This window comes from Rattus rattus, chromosome 2 (genome assembly GCF_011064425.1).
Source record: "Rattus rattus isolate New Zealand chromosome 2, Rrattus_CSIRO_v1, whole genome shotgun sequence".
In the NCBI taxonomy this organism is placed as follows: Eukaryota; Metazoa; Chordata; class Mammalia; order Rodentia; family Muridae; genus Rattus; species Rattus rattus.
In genome coordinates, this window is record NC_046155.1 from 104,994,021 (window position 1) to 105,013,745 (window position 19,725).

The following is a 19,725-nucleotide window of genomic DNA, read 5'->3' on the forward strand; positions in this document are numbered from 1 at the left end:
ATACATACACTTGACTCATGAGTATGAGCTTTTAAACTCTAAGTGGATATTTAGTGATTAAAAGCATATACTGTTCCTCCAGAGGACTATAAGTACCCATAATGGTCAGCTTACAACTCTAGCTCGAGGACATCAGACACCTCTGTCTTTCTCAGATACCTGTATTCATGTATACATTCTCTCTCTCTCTCTCTCTCTCTCTCTCTCTCTCTCTCTCTCTCTCTCACACACACACACACACACACACACACTTAAAAATAAAGCATTTTAAAAGAATTTGAGTTTCTTTTATTGTTTTAATATTTCAAATCTATTTATGTATCTGTAAGGCTATACTTCTTTTTCAAATTTGTTAACAAAAATATACATTTTAACATTACTGAATTTCTAAGCTTTTAAAACAAATAATTTTAATTCTGTTTTATTCATTTATGTTTTCACTTGTAATTTTTAAAATTACTTGGTTAAATATTTCAATGAATAATAATGGGTTCCATTTTTAATACTTTGTGCCATGCTAACTTAATGTAACAAATGTTTTACATTTGCAACATCAATGTATCTCTTCAATCAAGCATGTAAATGTAATTATAAACCTATTAATTTCTCTTCAAACTATTTTCTTTTAAAGAAATCCAAAGTATTTTCTGTGCATCTTTATTGCTTGCTATTAACAATTAAAAACACAGATCAAAATGAACAGTGTGCTTAGAGGCTACTGGGGACTCTCAGTTTAATCTCACTGTTACACAAGGTTGAAATGGAAAGTGAATCCCCAACTATGTGTACTTGATAATTCATCCAGATACTTCCCAACCACAAAATTAACCTATTAAACCTCTATACACACCGTCTATACAGTAGAAAGTTAAGGACAAATTTTAAAGTGTATGTATTATCTCAGATATCTATAATGTTAAAGGATGGCTGAATATCACAATTTAGGTTGGAAAAGAAACATTCAAAGGCAAGCCATGAATCCTCCTTAAATATTAGGGTGTGCTGGCAGAATGTATCTGCCCAGTACCATTCTCAAAGCTCCAATAACTTCCTTATTCCTCAGACTGTAAATGAGGGGGTTCAGAGCTGGGGTGACAATTGTGTAAAACACAGAGGTAATATTGTCTTGTTTGGTGCTGTGCAGTGAACTGGGTAGAACATACATGAAGGTGGCAGCACCATAGAACATTCCAACCACCATCAAGTGAGAAAGACAGGTGACAAGGGCTTTCTTTTTCCCTTCATTTGAAGGCATATGCAGCACAGTGGACAGAATTAGTGTATAGGATGTAACAATGGCAGAAAGGGGGAGCAAGAGGAATGTCACTCCTGTCACATAAACCATGAGCTCATATTGGGAGGTATCTACACAGGACAGCTTCAGCAAAGGCAAGATCTCACAGAGCAGGTGTCTAATTTCCTGGGACATGCAAAAAGGGAAGTGCATTGTGTATACAGTATGACCTACTGCAGTCAGAGATGCCATGATCCATGATGTGGACACTATGAACCAGCATACTGTAGGACTCATGAAGATCATGTAGTTCAAAGGATGACAAATGGCCACATACCTGTCATAGGCCATGAAGGCCAGAAGGAGGTCCTCTGCACTGCCTAGCATCAGTGCAAGAGCCATCTGCAGGGCACATCCCCCAAAGGATATAGTGTTTTCTTTCAAAAGAAAATCCATAACAGCCTTGGGAGTGACAACTGATGTGAAAAGGAGATCAATGAGAGACAGCTGCCTAAGTAGGAAGTACATGGGTACATGGAGCCGGGCATCCACTGTGATGACAAGGAGTAGTAGTCCATTGCTGGTCAGTGCCAATATGTACAGGGCTGTGACTATGGCACAGAGCAGTTCAGGAGAGCTACTTCCATTCAGAATCCCCACCAAGATGAAACCACTTTCCAAGGTGGTGTTCCAGAGCTCCATTCTGGGTGGTATCATTAACTGCCTAGAAATAGATCAATTCTTAGTGCAAGCCATTATAAGATATTTAAACCCACACCTGAATTAATGCAGGTCACTGTGGAGTGACAAACAGCTGTACCGTTGAATGTAATTTCTAATTTCTGAATTATGAAAAACCATCAAATAAATGGGCAAGAGGCATGCAAGGTATGTAGAATTTACTTTCTTTAAGGCATCATAAAGAATGTTTCCATAAATATTATTCCACGTCACTGCTCAGTGTATTTACATTTTAAAATTTATTTCTAATGGCTTTTCTGTTGTAATTCAAAGGCGAGCAGTCACGTAAGTAAAGGAAGAAACTTCAACTGATATTAAGTAATTTTTGTTTTGGTGTAACATTAATTTAAGCATCTTCATTAAATTCTAGGAGTCCAGAAAAATCAAGACATACCAAAGGGAAATACTGAGATTTATTACCTGGGGTTTAGAATTCTATTAACTCGGATCTCATCAGTGTTTTACAATGAATGATACTGTCTCCACTTGTACTGGCTTGTGTGCAGGCAAGATGTCTAGATAACAAATAGGAGTGAGTCAGAAATTAGAGAATTTTGCAATTGACAGACGACTGAGTTCTTCAAAATGTACCTCGATACTCAAAGCCTCTACACGTATTTGCCTAAATCAGAAACAAAACCCTTCCTTACCTCCAAAAGCAAAAGATATATATTCCAGACCACACAAAGTAATTTAGAATTCTTTGGTGAATTAAGCTGTATAAAATTCTGAGAAAAAGAGGTTCTTCTGAAGAATAGGATGAAGATTTGTGACTAAGATCAAGGGGCAAAGGCCCTCTAGATGCTGGCACTGATAGTCCTTCAATGGAGGAAGATTAGTGCAGATGGTCATCTGAGAATTCAGTATGAGATCCTTTGAAAGCAAGAATATGAATCTTCCATTATGTCTCCCATCCAGTTTCTATGTAGGAGAATCTTACTGAGTACTACAGCTCTGGATGAATGTTTTGAGTGTATGAGCTCAGGATTTCATGTCTTATCCCCTGCCAGGCTTCCACAATCTAAGATAAACACAATAAAAAGCAAAGCAGTATGGCCAAGACTGCTCAAAGAAAACCAATGATGACTAACCTCAATGTCTCAAGGGCAGCAGTGACGTTTTTCCTGTGGGAGGTTTGACAGTGTCATCCTCCCAGGCGATATATTCCATGAAAATGCTTTGGAAACTGGATTTTAATGAATCCTCCCAGGCATGTCCCCTGGACTGCCACTCTGTACACTTAATTCATTGCTTTGGCTCTTGAGTACAAAACTTATTCTGTCCTACATGGTCTTAATCAAAAATTCCCTATGGAAGAGCTGGTATTGAAGACTGGCCCAAGCAATTAGGATCCTCAATGCACCCTTTGTCAAGTTACAAAGGATTTCTCAAGGCCTCCATGGGGTTCCATTCTCCACTTTCCCTCCTGTACCTGCTCACGATATTTCAACTCTGTTATAAATTTCTGCATCTTATATATGTTCTCTCTTATACCCCCTTTATTCTCTGGTTCCTTTTAAAATTATTCTACCTGTAAATTTTTAGAAATCTGCCCTGAGGGAGGTCATATTTTTTGTATCAACTTTAAGAAAAAGAGTAAGTCTGTTCTATTGTGATGATAAAGGGATCAATGAAAATAATTATACAAAAGTAAAAAGAAAAACAAATTAGCTATTGATTTTTATCTCTATAAGGGCAACGTACCCAACATGAGAAATATTAATTGAACTCCCAGTATAGTACTGCTGTATCTAAGAATGGTACTTAAAAGTGTAGTTAGTTTGGGCTGAGGATATTGTTCAATGTTAAAGCACATCACTCAATGGTTGGTGACTAGCTGAACATGTTCAAGACTCTAGATCTAATACCCACTGCCACAAAGACTAAGGATAATATAGATTTATTTTAGTTTTCAGTGAAGAATTGCTTTAACTCTTTGTTTGAAGATGTTAATTGGTTACTATATAAGGGGAGGATTCAAAAGTTCTAGCCACTGGCATGATCAGAAAGAAAAGAAAGTGGGCATAGAAATTTTAATATCTAACAAAATGATTTCAAAACAAAACAAATACATAGAAGGATACAATATACTCATTAAAAGAAGAAAAACTCTGAAAAGGTTTTTACAATTTTGAATAATTATTCACCAAACAGAAGGGTGTTAAACAGTAAAACCATGCCAGGAAGCTTAGTAAGGTAGAGCAGGTTGAAACCCAAAGACTTGGTGGGCACATACCTGAGGCTTAGGCAACTCCCCACTCCCTGCCAGATTCCTGGTCTGGAACCCATGCCACATTCCTCACATAAGAAAATGTGACTTCTGAATGGCCATTCCTTCTGTCTCTGTTCCAAACTTTTGGGACCTAGCCCATATATATATATATATATATATATATATATATATATATATATATATATATATATATATATATACAGCCACCAAAACTAGACAATATTGATGAAGCCAAGAAGTACATGCTGATAGGAGCCTGATATAGCTGGGCCCTGAGAGGCTCAGCCAGAGCATGACAAATACAGAGGCAAATGCTCACAGCCAACCATTGAACTGAGAACAGGGTCCCCATAAGAGGAGTTAGAGAAATGACTGAAGGAGATGAAGGGGTTTGCAACTCCATAAGAACAACAATACCAACCAACCAGAGCTCCCAGGGACTAACCATGGACTGACCCATGGCTCCAGCTGCATATATAGCAGAGGATGGCCTTGTTGGGCACCAATGGGAGAAGAAGCCCCTGGTCTTGCCAAGGCTGAAATAGGGGAATGTCAGGGTGGGGAGGCGGGAAGGGGGTGAGGTTGGGGAAGTAGAATACCTTAACAGAAGGGAAGGGGGATGGGAGAGGGGGCTTATGTTCGGGAAATCAGGAAAGGGAATAACATTTGAAATGCAAATAAAAAATATCCAACAAAAATGTGACCTGTGATTAGCCTAGAGCAGAGTTCTCCATGCTAATGAGGTACATAGAGGCCCTGAGGGCTTAGTCAATATGCTTTCCTTCCCAGACACTCCTCCCTGCAAAAAGTGTTTATTCTCAGGTCCTCCCTAAAAAATGAGTATGATATGATATGCATCCATTTTCCACTATCCATTTACCACAATGAATGGCCAATAAACAGTTTAGACCAATGAACTGTCTCTTTAATTAAGAACCAAGGGGAATCATGGAGAAGGCATTCGACTATAGAACCACAGCTTAATTCTCCTGTAGAAGGCCTCTCTACACTTCTAGCCTGCCTCTGCCACACTAAGGACAATCAACTCTGACACAAGCTGGAGCTCCCCTTTCCCCTAGCCCTGGGCTAGAGACTGTCCCTAGATTGTGGGTCTTCCACTCCATTCTCTCATCTTCTGGGACCCAGTGGTGCCTGGATGTCCAAGAGTCAGAGAACCTCCTTGACCCTGACCTCATCTCAGGTCCAGGGACCCCCAAGCCAGCTCCAGCTTTTTTAGATGTCAGACTGAAGTCTTGGCACTTCCTTGGAGACCTACACCTGCCCTGCCAGACATCAGTGTAAGATAAGCACATCGGAAATCCCCATCTTCTGCCTCCCTAAGCTGTGCCCAGCGGTAGGACAGACCCACAGATGGGCACACAAATTCATAAAACAAATAGTACAAAAATCATATATTGACTCTCACACAAGAATAGTGGATACTTCAAACCCTGCTTTCAATTCTGGAGTAACCCAATATTATAAATCAAATTAGCCTAGCAGACATCTATAGGACATTCCACCAAAACACTCAACAATACACTTTCTTTTCAGCATTCCATGGAATTTTTCTGAAATTGACCACATACAAGGATACAAAGGAAATTTAATAGCTATAGGAAAATTTATATAACAACCCGTGCTTTATCAGGTCATCATAGATTAATGCTGAATATTTATATTAATTGCAAAGGCAAAACGTATACAAACTCATGGAAGTTAAACAACTCAAAATTTAAAAAAAAAATAGATCAAGATAAAGAAAAAACAACTAGAAACTTTTGAGAACTTAATGAAAATGAAATCCAATGGGACACAATAGCAGCAAATTCAGAGCACAAATTAGTGATTTTTAATTTGGCCTTTTTGTAATTATATACTGGGAAGTTTAGTCTTGATATTTAAATCATTTCTCAATCTACATATTTTCCTTACCCTTTTATGCTAAATTTTTTGCTTAGCTTTATTTTTTAATTTCTGAAACTATAATATAACTAAAAAGTTTCTCTCCCCTTTCTTCCTGCCAATCCTTCCCTGTCCTTTAAGAAAAATACTATCTATTATTGCTCAAGAGCAGCTTTAAATTTCAGAAAAATGCTATGTTCAGAATTATAGACAGTATTGAAAAATACAACACTACTTTATGTTTATATCTAAAATGTATACAATGTACATGAGAATAAAGTTGACTATTGACTGAAATACCAAAGGGCATAAGTGCTGTGCTAGAATTTTACATATGTACTGATTGCTGCTATTCACCATTTATTGTTTGCTTACATACTCTATCCTTTATGTTTCCTTCTCATTTTCTTTTCATTACATTTGATTTTTTTCTCCTTAGGTCTAACCATCTACTGTGAAATTTATTGACCTAGTTGAATAAGCAATACACACACACACACACACACACACACATGAAAATATTGAAAATGGATTACCATGGAAACACTTAGCAATCTCTTATTCTATATTCTGCAGTGGTAACTGGCTTAAAATCCCATGCCCTGGAACTATCTTAAAGTTATTCTCCTGAGAGCCCCCTTGACATCCTTGTTTCTCAGGCTGTATATGATGGGGTTCAGCATCGGGGTCACTGCTGAGTAGAACACTGAGATCATTTTATCCTTTTCATTCATTATCTTGGAGTTGGGCCTCATGTAGGCAAATATTGCTGAGCCATAGAAGAGAACAACGACAATGAGGTGGGAGCCACAGGTGGAGAAGACCTTGAGCCTACCCTCCCCAGACTGCATCTGGATCACAGTAGAGACAATGTTCCAGTAGGAGGTGAGGATGAGGGAGACAGGTGCTAGGAGGATTACCACGCCCATTGCAAAAATGGCCATTTCTGTGCTGTAGGTATCTGCTGAAGCCAGCTTCAGGAGGGCAGGAGGCTCACAGAAAAAGTGGTTAATGACATTGTTTCCTCGGTAAGGAAGACGCAATGTGAATGTGGTATCCACCAAGGACACAAATGCACCACTGGCCCAGGACCCTGCAGCCAGCTGGACACATACCCAGTGTGTCATGATGGTGGAGTAGTGCAGAGGCTTGCAGACAGCCACATAGCGGTCATAGGACATCACTGCTAGCAGCGCACACTCTGTGCATCCTACCAGAAGCAACAACACGACTATCTGTGTGGGCATCCAGCAAAGAAATGGTCTTCCTCTTCACCAGGAAGTGCACAAGGACCTGGGGCACTGTGGTAGTAGAAAAGCAGAGATCAGCAAAGGACAGGTTTCTAAGGAAAAAGTACATGGGGGTGTGGAGTCTGGGGTCTGAGTGGATGAGCACGACGATCAGCAGGTTTCCCAGCACAGTGAGCAGGTAGATGAGGAGGAAGAGGAAGAAGAGCAGGACTTGGGTCTGTGGATCCTGTGAGAGGCCCAGGAAGATGAATTCTGTCACAGAAGTTCCGTTGTCTTCACCCATGAATGGTTGTTTATCTCTGTAGAAGAGTGTCAAGGAAAGAAACACCAGTTGTGTCAGAACATTTACGTAATTGGTTATTTTATTATTCAAAATTGGACCATTCAGTTCTATAAAACTATTTCCATGTTGTGAAAGACTGGGCTTTCTTTTGGGCTGTGTGGTCTGACAACAGAAAAAAGTTTTTCTTTTTTCTTTTCCCTTTGCATCTTTTAGTGTAAAAAGGATTCTGAGTATGTTCCCTCACCAACCCTCCTTTGTTCCTCCAGTGAGCCAAGAGGGCTGTGCTGCTGCTCAGAGCACACCATCTTTATGTAAATCTGGAGAGCAAACACGATAATCTGAACTAGTTATGTTTACATTGAGAAATGTTCATGATCTTTATGAAGCCTGTAATTTTCATTACTAGCAAAATAATTCTAAAAATATCATTCTTTTTTGTTTGCTTTGTTTTTTACTTCTTTTTTTCTCTCTTTCTTTCTTCCTTCCTTCCTTCCTTTCTTTCTTTCTTTCTTTCTTTCTATCTTTCTTTCTTTCTTTCTTTCTATCTATCTTTCTTTCTTTCTTTCTTTCTTTCTTTCTTTCTTTCTTTCTTTCTTTCTTTCTTTCTTTCTTTCTTTCGTTCTGAGCCAGTCTTGGTTGCCCTAGGACTTATTCTGTAGATCAGATTGGTTTTGAACACAAAGATTTACCTGCCTCTACTTTCCAGGTGCTGGGAATAAAGGCATAAGCTGTCACCACCCAGCAAGAATTGCTCTTTAGAGTAAGGAATAAATATATAGTTATAATAAAGGGATTAGTATTTTATGATCCTGTCAATCGCTCAAATTCATCTATCTCCAATATAAAGAGAATTCTGTGGGTTATCAATAAAATAGCTGACTCTTTTGCTGTTACACTTAGCATCATTCAAATATCCAAAGTCTGTCTTCTGCACGATTTTCTAGTTCTTGCACATGGTCCTTCAGCACTTATGACACCAGTTTCTAACAAATGCTATCCCCTAGTGGCCATTATTGTTAACAATTTCATTTCCTTCACCTTTAAGCCACTTTAAATATGCAATATATAGTTACTATTATTCCTATATTACTAAATGTAAAAACGACTCCAAATAGTATCATACTAGTAACCCAGAGTACCTCTGACTCTCTGCAAGGTTTTCTTCTTTCTTCAAGAATTTCCTGTAGAGAAGGTTAAGGTCTTTTGATCTCCCTCTGTCTGTAGCTCATATGTCTTAATGAACTCAAAGGCCTTCTCTATTGCCAGGGTGTTAGAGCTATTCTGCCTGCCAGAGTTATCAATATATGGACAAACAATAATCAAACATATCTCTAGTTTTATCTCCAATGTATTAGCATTGCAATGAGAATTATTAAAAGGGCAGATATTGAGAAATGTGACAAATATCACTTGCAGATAATTTGGTAGTGGATCTTTTAAAAACTACAAGTTAACTCTGGGCTTATATGAGGGAGTAGAGGTCATGGGAGGAAGCACAATAGGAGAGAAGTAAAAATAATGAAAATGCTATACTCATGTATGAAATTCTCAGAAGAATAAAATTTAAATAAAAAGTCTACTACTTATGCCCTTCTTTATTATTGTATCTCTTAACAAGAAATTAACATTATCAGAAACTAGACATTTACATTTGTCTAAAGTTAGAAATAAAATACTATACTTTATGTATTTATCATGGCTATATTGGGGGGCAGCGTCCAAGGTTGTATGTCTGAATGTGTGTGTGTTTCTGCATCTGTATGTGTTTCTTGTGCTTTGTCTTTGACTTTTCTTCATTTTGTTTGTTTGTCTTGTCATGTTTTTATTTGTTTGTTTACATTTTATCTTATTTTTATTATCCCTTAGATATCTGTTGTTTCCTACAGAGAAACAGAAGGGTGTCAATTCATATAGGGTGCAGATCTTAGAGGACTAGGGGGAGGGGAAGTCATAATGAGTATATGTAATGTGAAAAGAATCTATTTTCAATAAAAGAAAAATAGAAAAAAAGATAAAATAAAAAGATAAAATATCTATTTTGAGGATCCTTATAAACTATTATTATGCCCTAGAAAAATAGTGAATTTTTAGTGAACCCACAACAAATACCACTATGTTGATGAATAGGGGTGACCCTTGGGGTGGAGGAATCTAGTGGGAGCACAGGAAACATGGCTCAGTAGAGACCTATTCTTCTTTGTACTTATATATGATAATTGTTTTAATTTCAAATTTAATCTACATACTATGAGAAAACATAATGAAATGTTTAAATAAGCAAACAATTAAAATGAAAACATGTAAGAATGAAACATAGACAATAGAGTGAAAATAAAGTCAGGGTATGTCAAAGCAGATACTATAAGTATTAGGAGTCAGACAGAAGAGGCTGCCTGAGGGATAGGCTAATGCTAAGTTCAGTTTATCACAGTGAAAAGATATAATGTTTTCAGATTTTCAGCATGATTGTTTATGCACTGCTGCACTGCACACAGAAAAACATACATAAATGTATATATATATATATATATATATATATATATATATATATATATATTCAAAATAAGGTGTTGCTTTATTGGCTCCATAAAGGATAAGATTCCTATGTCTGACTATAAAGGCTCAAAGTTCAAAAGGAAATTCTAATTTTGACTCGAATGATTTAAGAATATACTATGACAAAATACAGTGGAAATAAGGAAATGAAGAAATTATATGACAGATGACAGAGCAAACATTAACAAGTCTTTATGGATGTGTAATGGTCAACTAATAAAGAAGTAGGTGATAAATACTGTGGGAGAAAGGAGTACAATATGACCTGGCAGTTATAGTAGATCACAATTTAGCACAGCCAAATTAAAATTAGATGCCTCAGTTATTTACCTACAGATGGTATTTTTGAATATATGATATGCTAATGAGGTTTTTCTAATTACTGAAAATACATGAGTATTAGGGACCCATGGCTCTAGCTGCATATGTAGCAGAGGATGGCCTTATCTGGCATCAATGAAAAGGGAAGTCCTTCATCTTGTGAAGGTCTGATGCTTCTGTGTAAGGGAATGTTAGGACAGTAAGGCGAGAGTGGGTGGGTGGGTGGGTGGGGGAAGCACCCTCATAGAAGCAGAGGATGGGGGTGGAATAGGAGGTTTTCAGAGGGTAAACTGGGATGGGAGATAACATTTGAAATGTAAATAAATAAAATAACCAATAAAAAAGAAAATATAAAAAATAAAAAGCAAAAAGACAACCACATATATTCAGATAAATGTAAATTCAGAAAAATATATTCATATAAAGTAATAGATTTCATAAAAAAGAAAATACATAAAAATGTACACCTGGGGTTGGGGATTTAGCTCAGTGGTAGAGCTCTTGCCTAGCAAGCGCAAGGCCCTGGGTTCAGTCCCCAGCTCTGAAAAAAAGAAAAGAAAAAAAATGTACACCTTACACTATAATTCTCTAACATTTATGTTTTCATAAGTTACCCTCTCTACATTTTATGCAGCTAATTGAAATAAGCTTCAGATTAAAGACAGCTTTCTAGGTTTTCAGTGTGTAGACTGAAATCAAGTTCCCATGATGGAAGCCTCATATTCTTGGTCATAATACGCACCACCTCTTCCTGAGAAGCCAGTAAGGTCATACAGCTGGTCAATGGTGGAATAGTACAAAAGTCAAATGAACTTTCACTATGCCCCCAGAGATGTCCATCCCGGGGCCTGCAGACTGCGTGTAGTCAAAGAGAGCCAGCCCAACATGAAATCCTAAATGTTACTTAAAACATTGTGAGACTGCTTGATTTTTTTTCTGTAACTCATTTTGTGGTTTCCTATTATAAACTTGTAGGTGACAGCATGGAGTTGCATAGTCTTGGCACCCCTGCAGGCATTATCACACACACTACAGCCTTCTTTGAAGACTTTCTGCTGTTTTCTTCTTGATATGACTTTTTTTTTACTAATTCTATTCTAACATTGTTAAAGGGGAGAAGTAAAGAACACTCTAAAGCTCCAACAGGCAAACAGTTGAAACAAGTCTAGCACACATTGAGAGAGAAGTGTTATCCTTTGTTTTGGTTTGGTTAGCTATAAAAACAGGAGGGAATCCTGTCATAATCTACTTTGTAGAGAAGTCTTAACCATTTACTCAGTGAAACGGAACAGTCACAAAAGGGAAACACTGTGATTCTCTCAAGTGTGCTATATAAATAGTCAGACTCACAGTAACCAGTGACGGTAAATAAGGGGGATTGCAGGATTTTGTCCAGTTTGTAGAATTGCAGATCTATAAAGTGAAAATGTGTTAGAGATCAGTTGTGAGTATGGATAAAAAATCTCTAATTAATGTGGTGACAAGTATAAATATTGTGGTTTTTAAAACCATAATGTCCTAAAATTATTTTTGCCTGACAAGAGAGGGTAAACATTGCATTGGCTCTGTGACACTCTTGTTCCTATGTTTTTATCTGTGATTTAATTAGTGAATTCATTGTACACATTCAGAACCCTCTGTGTCTGCTGTGTCTGTTTTTTTTTTATGTTGTACACCATTCACTACTGAAAATTTTCCAGTCTCATTAACTCCCAGACTGTAATTGTGATAATTTTTAAATCAAACAAAGATCTTATCTCTTTCCATAACTTCTTCATTTTCTATGGTATTTGGTATATTAAGTGTAAATACTTCTTTAAAAACCTCTCCTGTAATTGGTTGTTGGACATACCATATCAGTGCCATCGATTTCATGATCTACCACATCTTCAGGATTATCATCTAACATTGTGGATGTTTTTATGTCATATTGTCACCACTCTGTCTGGGCAGGAAAATCACTATAAAACACTATTGGTATCACTACAGACTTTCAATGTTTATCTCAAATTATAAAATACTTGAGGTTGAATTGAAAACACTGAACAAGTGGATTACAGCTTGACAGTGATAAGTATACTTAATATTCACTTAATCATTTCATTTTCCCTCAAGCAAGAAGATTTAAAAACACATATTTATAGTACACAGTAAATCCTGAAGTCAACATGACAAATAGGTCTCAAGAACAAACTCATTTTATAAAGAAAGTTCAACTCCTTTTGATGGCCTTCAGATGATTCACAGTCTTTAAAGGGATGGTTCTGGTCCCTTTGGCTTTGTCTTTACAATCAGCTTTAATGTAAATGCTTCCTGAAATTTTCTATTCAATACATAGGCAGATTGTCTATTACCTTCACAGTATCCATAAAATCTGGCACATAATTTTCACATGAATTTTAAAAATATCCAATATATATTTCCATGATCGTAGAGTGGGTTGGTGCCTCAAAATTCTTTAAAGATACATTTATTTCTATCACTTGTAGTTCAACATTGTCTGGCACAAACTAATTATTAAATAAAAGGTAGCTTAACAAAATAACAAAGAATCTCATGTAGACACTTTCACAGAAGCACATCAATTTAAAAACAAAGCAACAAAACTGTGTTTGAAAAGGACAGGGAGGTGGTTTCCCACATGCTTTTCCAGTGTAGGAACCTCAGATTGCATCCTCGACTTGCCTGAATTGAAATTCAAACAACAGAAAAAATGAACAAGGAAATACCAAAGTGGATGCACTGAACCAGCAAAGGGCAGAGGAGAATGTGGGCGCCAGGAAGAGCAAAGGTGAAGAGAATGGAAATTCCTTAGAAGGAGTACTTTCCCCTCAGCATCTTCCCTACTCTCACCTGGAACACTGGCAGTTATGAACACAGCACAATGAGACCAGTGATGGAAGGAGAGTGACAAGGGGAGTTTTGGTGTCTGCAGCCTGTGTTGCCTTACCCTAACAAGTAATATCCATTGCTGTTTCCCAACTATGGTGAGGCTGGGACATCATCTGGAACTTCTTTCCTAATGCAGGAAGTGCTGTATGTGAAGAGACTCAACTAAGAGACACCAGCATAAACTAGTTTCATCCAGGAAGTCTTCAAATGTGAGTTCCTAAGAGCTGTTATTACCAGACAGTTCCCTGGAGCACCCAGATTGTTAACTTTTTAAAAACTCATTCTACAAGAAAATATTCCAGGGGGACTAAAATAATCATCTGTTACTAAGATACTTGAATCTCATCTGATATCAAACTAAGTCACCCTGTGATCATATGGTGTCTCCAAGTCTTTGAATTCTTAATGTAGAGCATCATTCAGCATTCATTCTAACATAAAATGCAGCTGAGAAAATTGTATTAATGCCTCACTATCAGCAGGGACTTTGGTACAGTCTGTCTTTAGATATCCTGGAATACTCATCTCTTATGTAATTAATATCTACTCATAAACTATGTATACATTCCCTTCTACCTTAAGTTCTGTAGATTATTATAATACTTAAAATAATCCTTATAAGTTTCAGATGTGTATATTTAAAAATCAATTTTGACTTATAGTTGGTGAATCTGTGGGTGCAGAATATGTAGGTAGGAGGGAAAATTTTTTTATTGAACCTCCCAAGTTAAGGGCTTTCAGAATTTGTGCCTAAAATGCCCCCCAATCTCCTCATAATCACATGGGAAAATCATGCTATAGGAACATGGCACAGAACAGAGACCCAGACTGCTGGAATGGAGGCTTCAGTAGAGTCTCTGGAACAGCTCAAAATGAGAACTGAGTTAGCACACAGCTTCTGTAATGAAGTTCACAGGATGGACAATATTTTTGTCCATACACATTCAGAACAAGCAAAACCTGGCTGCATGCCAAAATGTATTTATAAAGTTGCCTTCTAGGTGACAAGATAAATGACAACATTCCTGACCAGATTAAGAAATACAAGAGAGCCAGAACTTTTCTGATCTAAGCCCACAGCTCCTTGCTCCCAAATTCAGTGGAAGAGAGAGCTGAACACCCAGAAGTGTGGGCAATCCTGAGACTGCAGGACAGACGGCCACTTCTGCCCACTTTTGCCCACATCCCTGGCCCAAGAGGAAACTGCATAGTGCCTCTGAACACAGGAATATAGGAGCGCTCAGCTGCAGGAGCCCGGCAGTCCAGGTTTGTGCCTGAATGGAACCATCCAAACACTTCGCTGCATCCAAATCCCCTTGGGGGAAGGGGGTAGGCTAGACCCTCAGAAGTGTGGACACTCCTGAGAAATCAGAGGAGACTACTCTCTGCCTACATTATTGATACAAGAGGAAAACTACTCTAAGAGATGGCAAGTCCAGCTAATGCCAGAGACAGCCAGATGGGGTGAGAAACAAGCACAGGAAACCAAGCAACAGAAACCAAGATAACTTGGCATCATCAGAGCCCAGTTCTCCCACCAAAGCAAACACTGGATATCCAAACACACAGGAAAAGCAAGATTTAGATTTAAAACCACATTTTATCATGGTGATGGAGGACTTTAAGAAGGTCATAAATAATTCCCTTAAGGAAATAAAGAACACTAATAAACAAGTAAAAGCCCTCAAAGAGGAAACACAAAAATCCCTTAAAGAATTACAGGAAAACATAAACAAGCAGGAGAAGGAAATTAACAAAACCAAGCAGGAGTTAAAAATGGAAATAGAAACAATAAAGAAAGCACAAAGGGAGACAACCCTGGAAATAGAAAACCTAGAGAAGAGATCAGGAGTCATAGATGTAAGCATCACCAACAGAATACAAGAGATCGAAGAGAGGGTCTCAGGAGCAGAAGATACCATAGAAAACATTGACACAACCATCAAAGAAAATGGAAAATGGAAAATGGAAAAAACTCTTAGCCCCAAACACACAGGAAGTCCAGGACACAAAGAGAAAAATCAAACCTAAGAATAATGGGTATAGAAGAGAGCGAAGACTCCCAACTTAAAGGGCCAGTAACTATCTTCAACAAAATTATACAAGAAAACTTCCCTAACCTAAAGAAAGAGATGCCCATAAAAATACAAGAAGCCTACAGAATTCCAAATAAATTAGCCCAGAAAAAATTCCTCCTGTCACATAATAGTCAAAATGCCAAATTCACAAAACAAAGACAGAATATTAAAAGCAGTAAGGGAAAAAGGTAAAGTAACACATAAAGGCAGACATAAAATAATTAACCAGACTTTCTCACCAGAGATCATGAAAGCCAGGAGATCCTGGACAGATATCATACAGACTCTAAGAGAACACAAATGCCAGCCCAGGTTACTATATCCAGCAAAACTATCAATTAACATTGAGGGAGAAACCAAGATATTTCATGACAAAAACAAATTTACACAATATCTTTCTACAAATCCAGCCCTATAAAGGATAATAGATGGAAAAACTCATCACAAGGAGGAAAACTACACCCTAGAAAAAGCAAGAAAGTAATCTCCTTGCAACAAAACCAAAAGAGAAGCACACAAACAAAATCCCACCTCTAAATACAAAAATAACAGGAAGCAACAAAGACTATTCCTTAATATCTCTCAACATCAATAGAATCAATTCTCAATAAAAACACATAGATTAACAGACTGAATACTTAAAGAGGACACAGCATTTTGCTACATACAGGAAACACACCTCAGAGACAAAGACAGACACTACATTAGAATAAAAGGCTGGAAAGCTACTTTCCAATCAAATGGTCCAAAGAAGCAAGCTGAAGTAACCATTCTAATATCAAATAAAATCTACTTTGACCAAAAGTCACCAAAAAATATAAGGAAGGACACTTCATATTCATCAAAGGAAAAATCCACCAAGATGAACTCTCAATGCTAAATATCCAAATACAAGGGCACCTAGGTTCATAAAAGAAACTTTACTGAAGCTCAAAGCATACTTTGCATCTCAAACAATAATAGTAGGAGATTTCAACACCACCCCACTCTCATCAGTGGACAAACCATAGAAATAGAAAATAAACAGATACATAGAGAAACTAACATAAGTTATGAACCAAATTGACTGAACAGATATGTATAGAACATTCCATCCTAAAAGAAAATGATATACCGCCTTCTCACCACCTCATGGTACCTTCTACAAAATTGACCATATAATTGGTCACAAAACACAGGCCACAACAGACACAGAAAGATAGAATTAATCCTATCCATCCTATCAGATCACCATGGACTAAGGCTGGTCTTAAATAACATTAAGGAAAGTATTCCCACATATACCAGGAAGTTGAACAATACTCTACTCAATGATAAGCTGGTCAAGGAAGAAATAAAGAAAAAAATTAAAAACTTCTTAGAATTTAATGAAAATGAAGGTACAACATACCCAAACTTATGGGACACAATTAAAGCTATGCTAAGAGGAAAACTCATAGCTCTGAGTGCCTGCAGAAACAAACAAGAGAGAGAATATATCAGCAGCTTGACAGCACACCTAAAAGCTCTAGAACAAAAAGGAGGGATAGAAGGCAGAAAATAATCAAACTCAGAGCTTTAAGCAACCAAGTAGAAACAAAAAGAACTGTACAAAGAATCAACAGAACCAAAAGCCAGTTCTTTGAGAAAATGAACAAGATAGATAAACCCTTAGCCAGATTAACCAAAGGTCACAGAGACTGGTTCCAAATTAACAAAATCAGAAATGAAAAGGGAGACAAAACAACAGAATCAGAGGAAACTCAAAAAATCATCAGATCCTACGACAAAAGCCTATATTCAACAAAGGTTGAAAATCTGGAGGAAATGGACAATTTTCTAGACAAATACCAGGTACCAAAGTTAAATAAGGAACAGATAAACCATCTAAACAACCCCATAACTCCTAAAGAAATAGAAGCAGTCATTAAAAGTCTCCCAAACAAAAAGAGCCTGGAACCAGATAGGTTTAGTGCAGAATTCTATCAGACCTTCATAGAAGGCCTCATACCATACTGTCCATACTATTCCACAAAATAAAAAGAGACAGAACACTACCAAATTCCTTCTGTGAAGCTACAATTACTCTTATACCTAAACCACACAAAGACCCAACAAAGAAAGAAAACTTCAGACCAATTTCCCTTATGAATGTCGACGGAAAAAAATATAAAAAAAATTTTAAAAAGATGAATGTTGACTGAAAAGTACTCAGTAAAATTCTTGCAAACCAAATCCAAGAACACATCAAAACAATCATACACCATGATCAAGTAGGCTTCAACCCAGGTATGCAGGGATCATTCAATATATGGAAATCCATCAACATAATCCACTTTATAAACAAGCTCAAAGAGAAAACCACATGATCATTTTATTAGATGCAGAGAAAACATTTGATAAAATTCAACACCCCTCCATGATAAAAGACCTGGAAAGAATAGGAATTAATTAAAGAATTAGGAATTATACCTAAACATAATATAAGCCATATATAGCAAAGCAGTATCTAATGTTAAACTAAATGAAGAGAAACTTTAAGCAATCCCACTGAAACCTGGGCTAGACAAGGCTGCCCACTCTTGTCCTACTTATTCAATATAGTTCTCGAACTTATAGCCAGAACAATCAGACAACAAAAGAGGTCAAAAGGATACAATTTGGAAATGAATAAGTCAAAATATCTCTACTTGTAGATTATATAATAAACTTACGTGACCCCCAAAATTCCACCAGAGAACTACTAAGCCTGATAAACAACTTCAGCAAAGTTGCTGTGTATAAAATTAATTCAAACAAATCAGTAGCCTTCATCTACTCAAAGGATGAACAGACTGAGAAACTAATTAGGGAAATGATACTCTTCATAATAGTCCCAAATAATAAAAAAAAAATACCTCGGTGTGACTTTAGCCAAGCAAGTGAAAGATCTGCATGATAAGAACTTCAAGTCTCTGAAGAAAGAAATTGAAGATCTCAGAAGATGGAAAGATCTCCCATGCTCATGGAGTGGCAAGATTAATATAGTAAAAATGGTCATTTTACCAAAAGCGATCTACAGATTCAATGCAATCCCCATCAAAATACCAATCCAATTCTTCAGAGAGTTAGACAGAACAATTTGCAAATTCATCTGGAATAACAAAAATCCAAACAGGACAGCTAAAATTATCCTCAACAATAAAAGGACTTCCAGGAGAATCACTATCCCTGAACTCAAGCAGTATTACAGAGAAATAGTGATAAAAACTGTATAGTATTGGTACAGAGGCAGGCAGATAGATCAGGGAAATAGAATTGACGTCCCAGAAATGAACCAATACACATATGGTCACTTGATTTTTGACAAAGGAGCCAAAACCATACAATGGAAAAAAGATAGTATTATTAACAAATGGTACTGGTTCAACTGGAGTTCATCATGTAGAAGAATGCAAATTGTTCCATTCTTACTGACCTGTACAAAGGTAAGTTCAAGTGGATCAAGGACCTCCACATCAAATAAGACACACTCAAACTAATAGAAGAAAAAGTGAGGAGGAATCTCTAATACATGGCCCTGGGGAAAATTTCCTGAACAGATCACCAATTGCTTATGCTCTAAGATCATGAAACGACAAATGGGACCTCATAAAACTGCAAACTTTCTTCAGTAAGGCAAAGGACACTGTCATTAGGAGCAAAAGGCAATCAACACATTGGGAAAAGATCTTTACCAATCCTACTTCAGATAGAGGGCTAACATCCAAAATATACAAAGAACTCATGAAGTTAGACTCCAGAGAGTCAAATAACCCTGTTACAAAATGGTGTATAGAGCTAAACAAAGAATTCACAGCTGAGGAATATCGAATGACTGAGATGCACCTAAAGAAATGTTCAACATCCTAGTCATCAGGGAAATGCAAATCAAAATGACCCTGAGATTCTACCTCACACTAGTCAGAATGACTAAGATCAAAAACTCAAGTGACAGCAGATGCTGGTAAGGATGTGGAGAAAGAGGAACACTCCACCATTGCTGGTGGGATTGCAAACTGGTACAATCTTTGTGGATATCAGTCTAGAGGTTGCTCAGAAAATTGGACATTGCACTAACTGAGGACCCAGCTATCCCTCTCCTGGACATATATCCAAAAGATGAGCCAACATACAACAAAGACATGTACTCCACTATGTTCATAGCAGCCTTATTTATATTGGAAAGAACCCAGGTGCCCTTCAACAGAGGAATCGATACAGAAAATGTGGTA

The 19,725-nt window shown here is 37.2% G+C and overlaps 1 protein-coding gene and 1 pseudogene across 1 annotated transcript; both read right to left on the reverse strand.

Moving 5' to 3' along the window:
• Nucleotides 1–985: 985 nt before the first annotated feature.
• LOC116894160 (olfactory receptor 2AG2-like) lies at nt 986–1,936 on the reverse strand. The gene has a single exon (XM_032895878.1). It carries the CDS (start codon nt 1,934–1,936, stop codon nt 986–988), a length of 951 nt encoding a protein of 316 aa, XP_032751769.1.
• Nucleotides 1,937–6,721: 4,785 nt separating this feature from the next.
• Nucleotides 6,722–7,652, reverse strand: LOC116894161 (annotated as a pseudogene).
• Nucleotides 7,653–19,725: the final 12,073 nt, after the last annotated feature.

Coding starts and splice junctions, on each gene's coding strand:
- LOC116894160 (XM_032895878.1), bottom strand. CDS start 1,936: ATGGAGCTCTGGAACACCACCTTGGAAAGTGGTTTCATCTTGGTGGGG.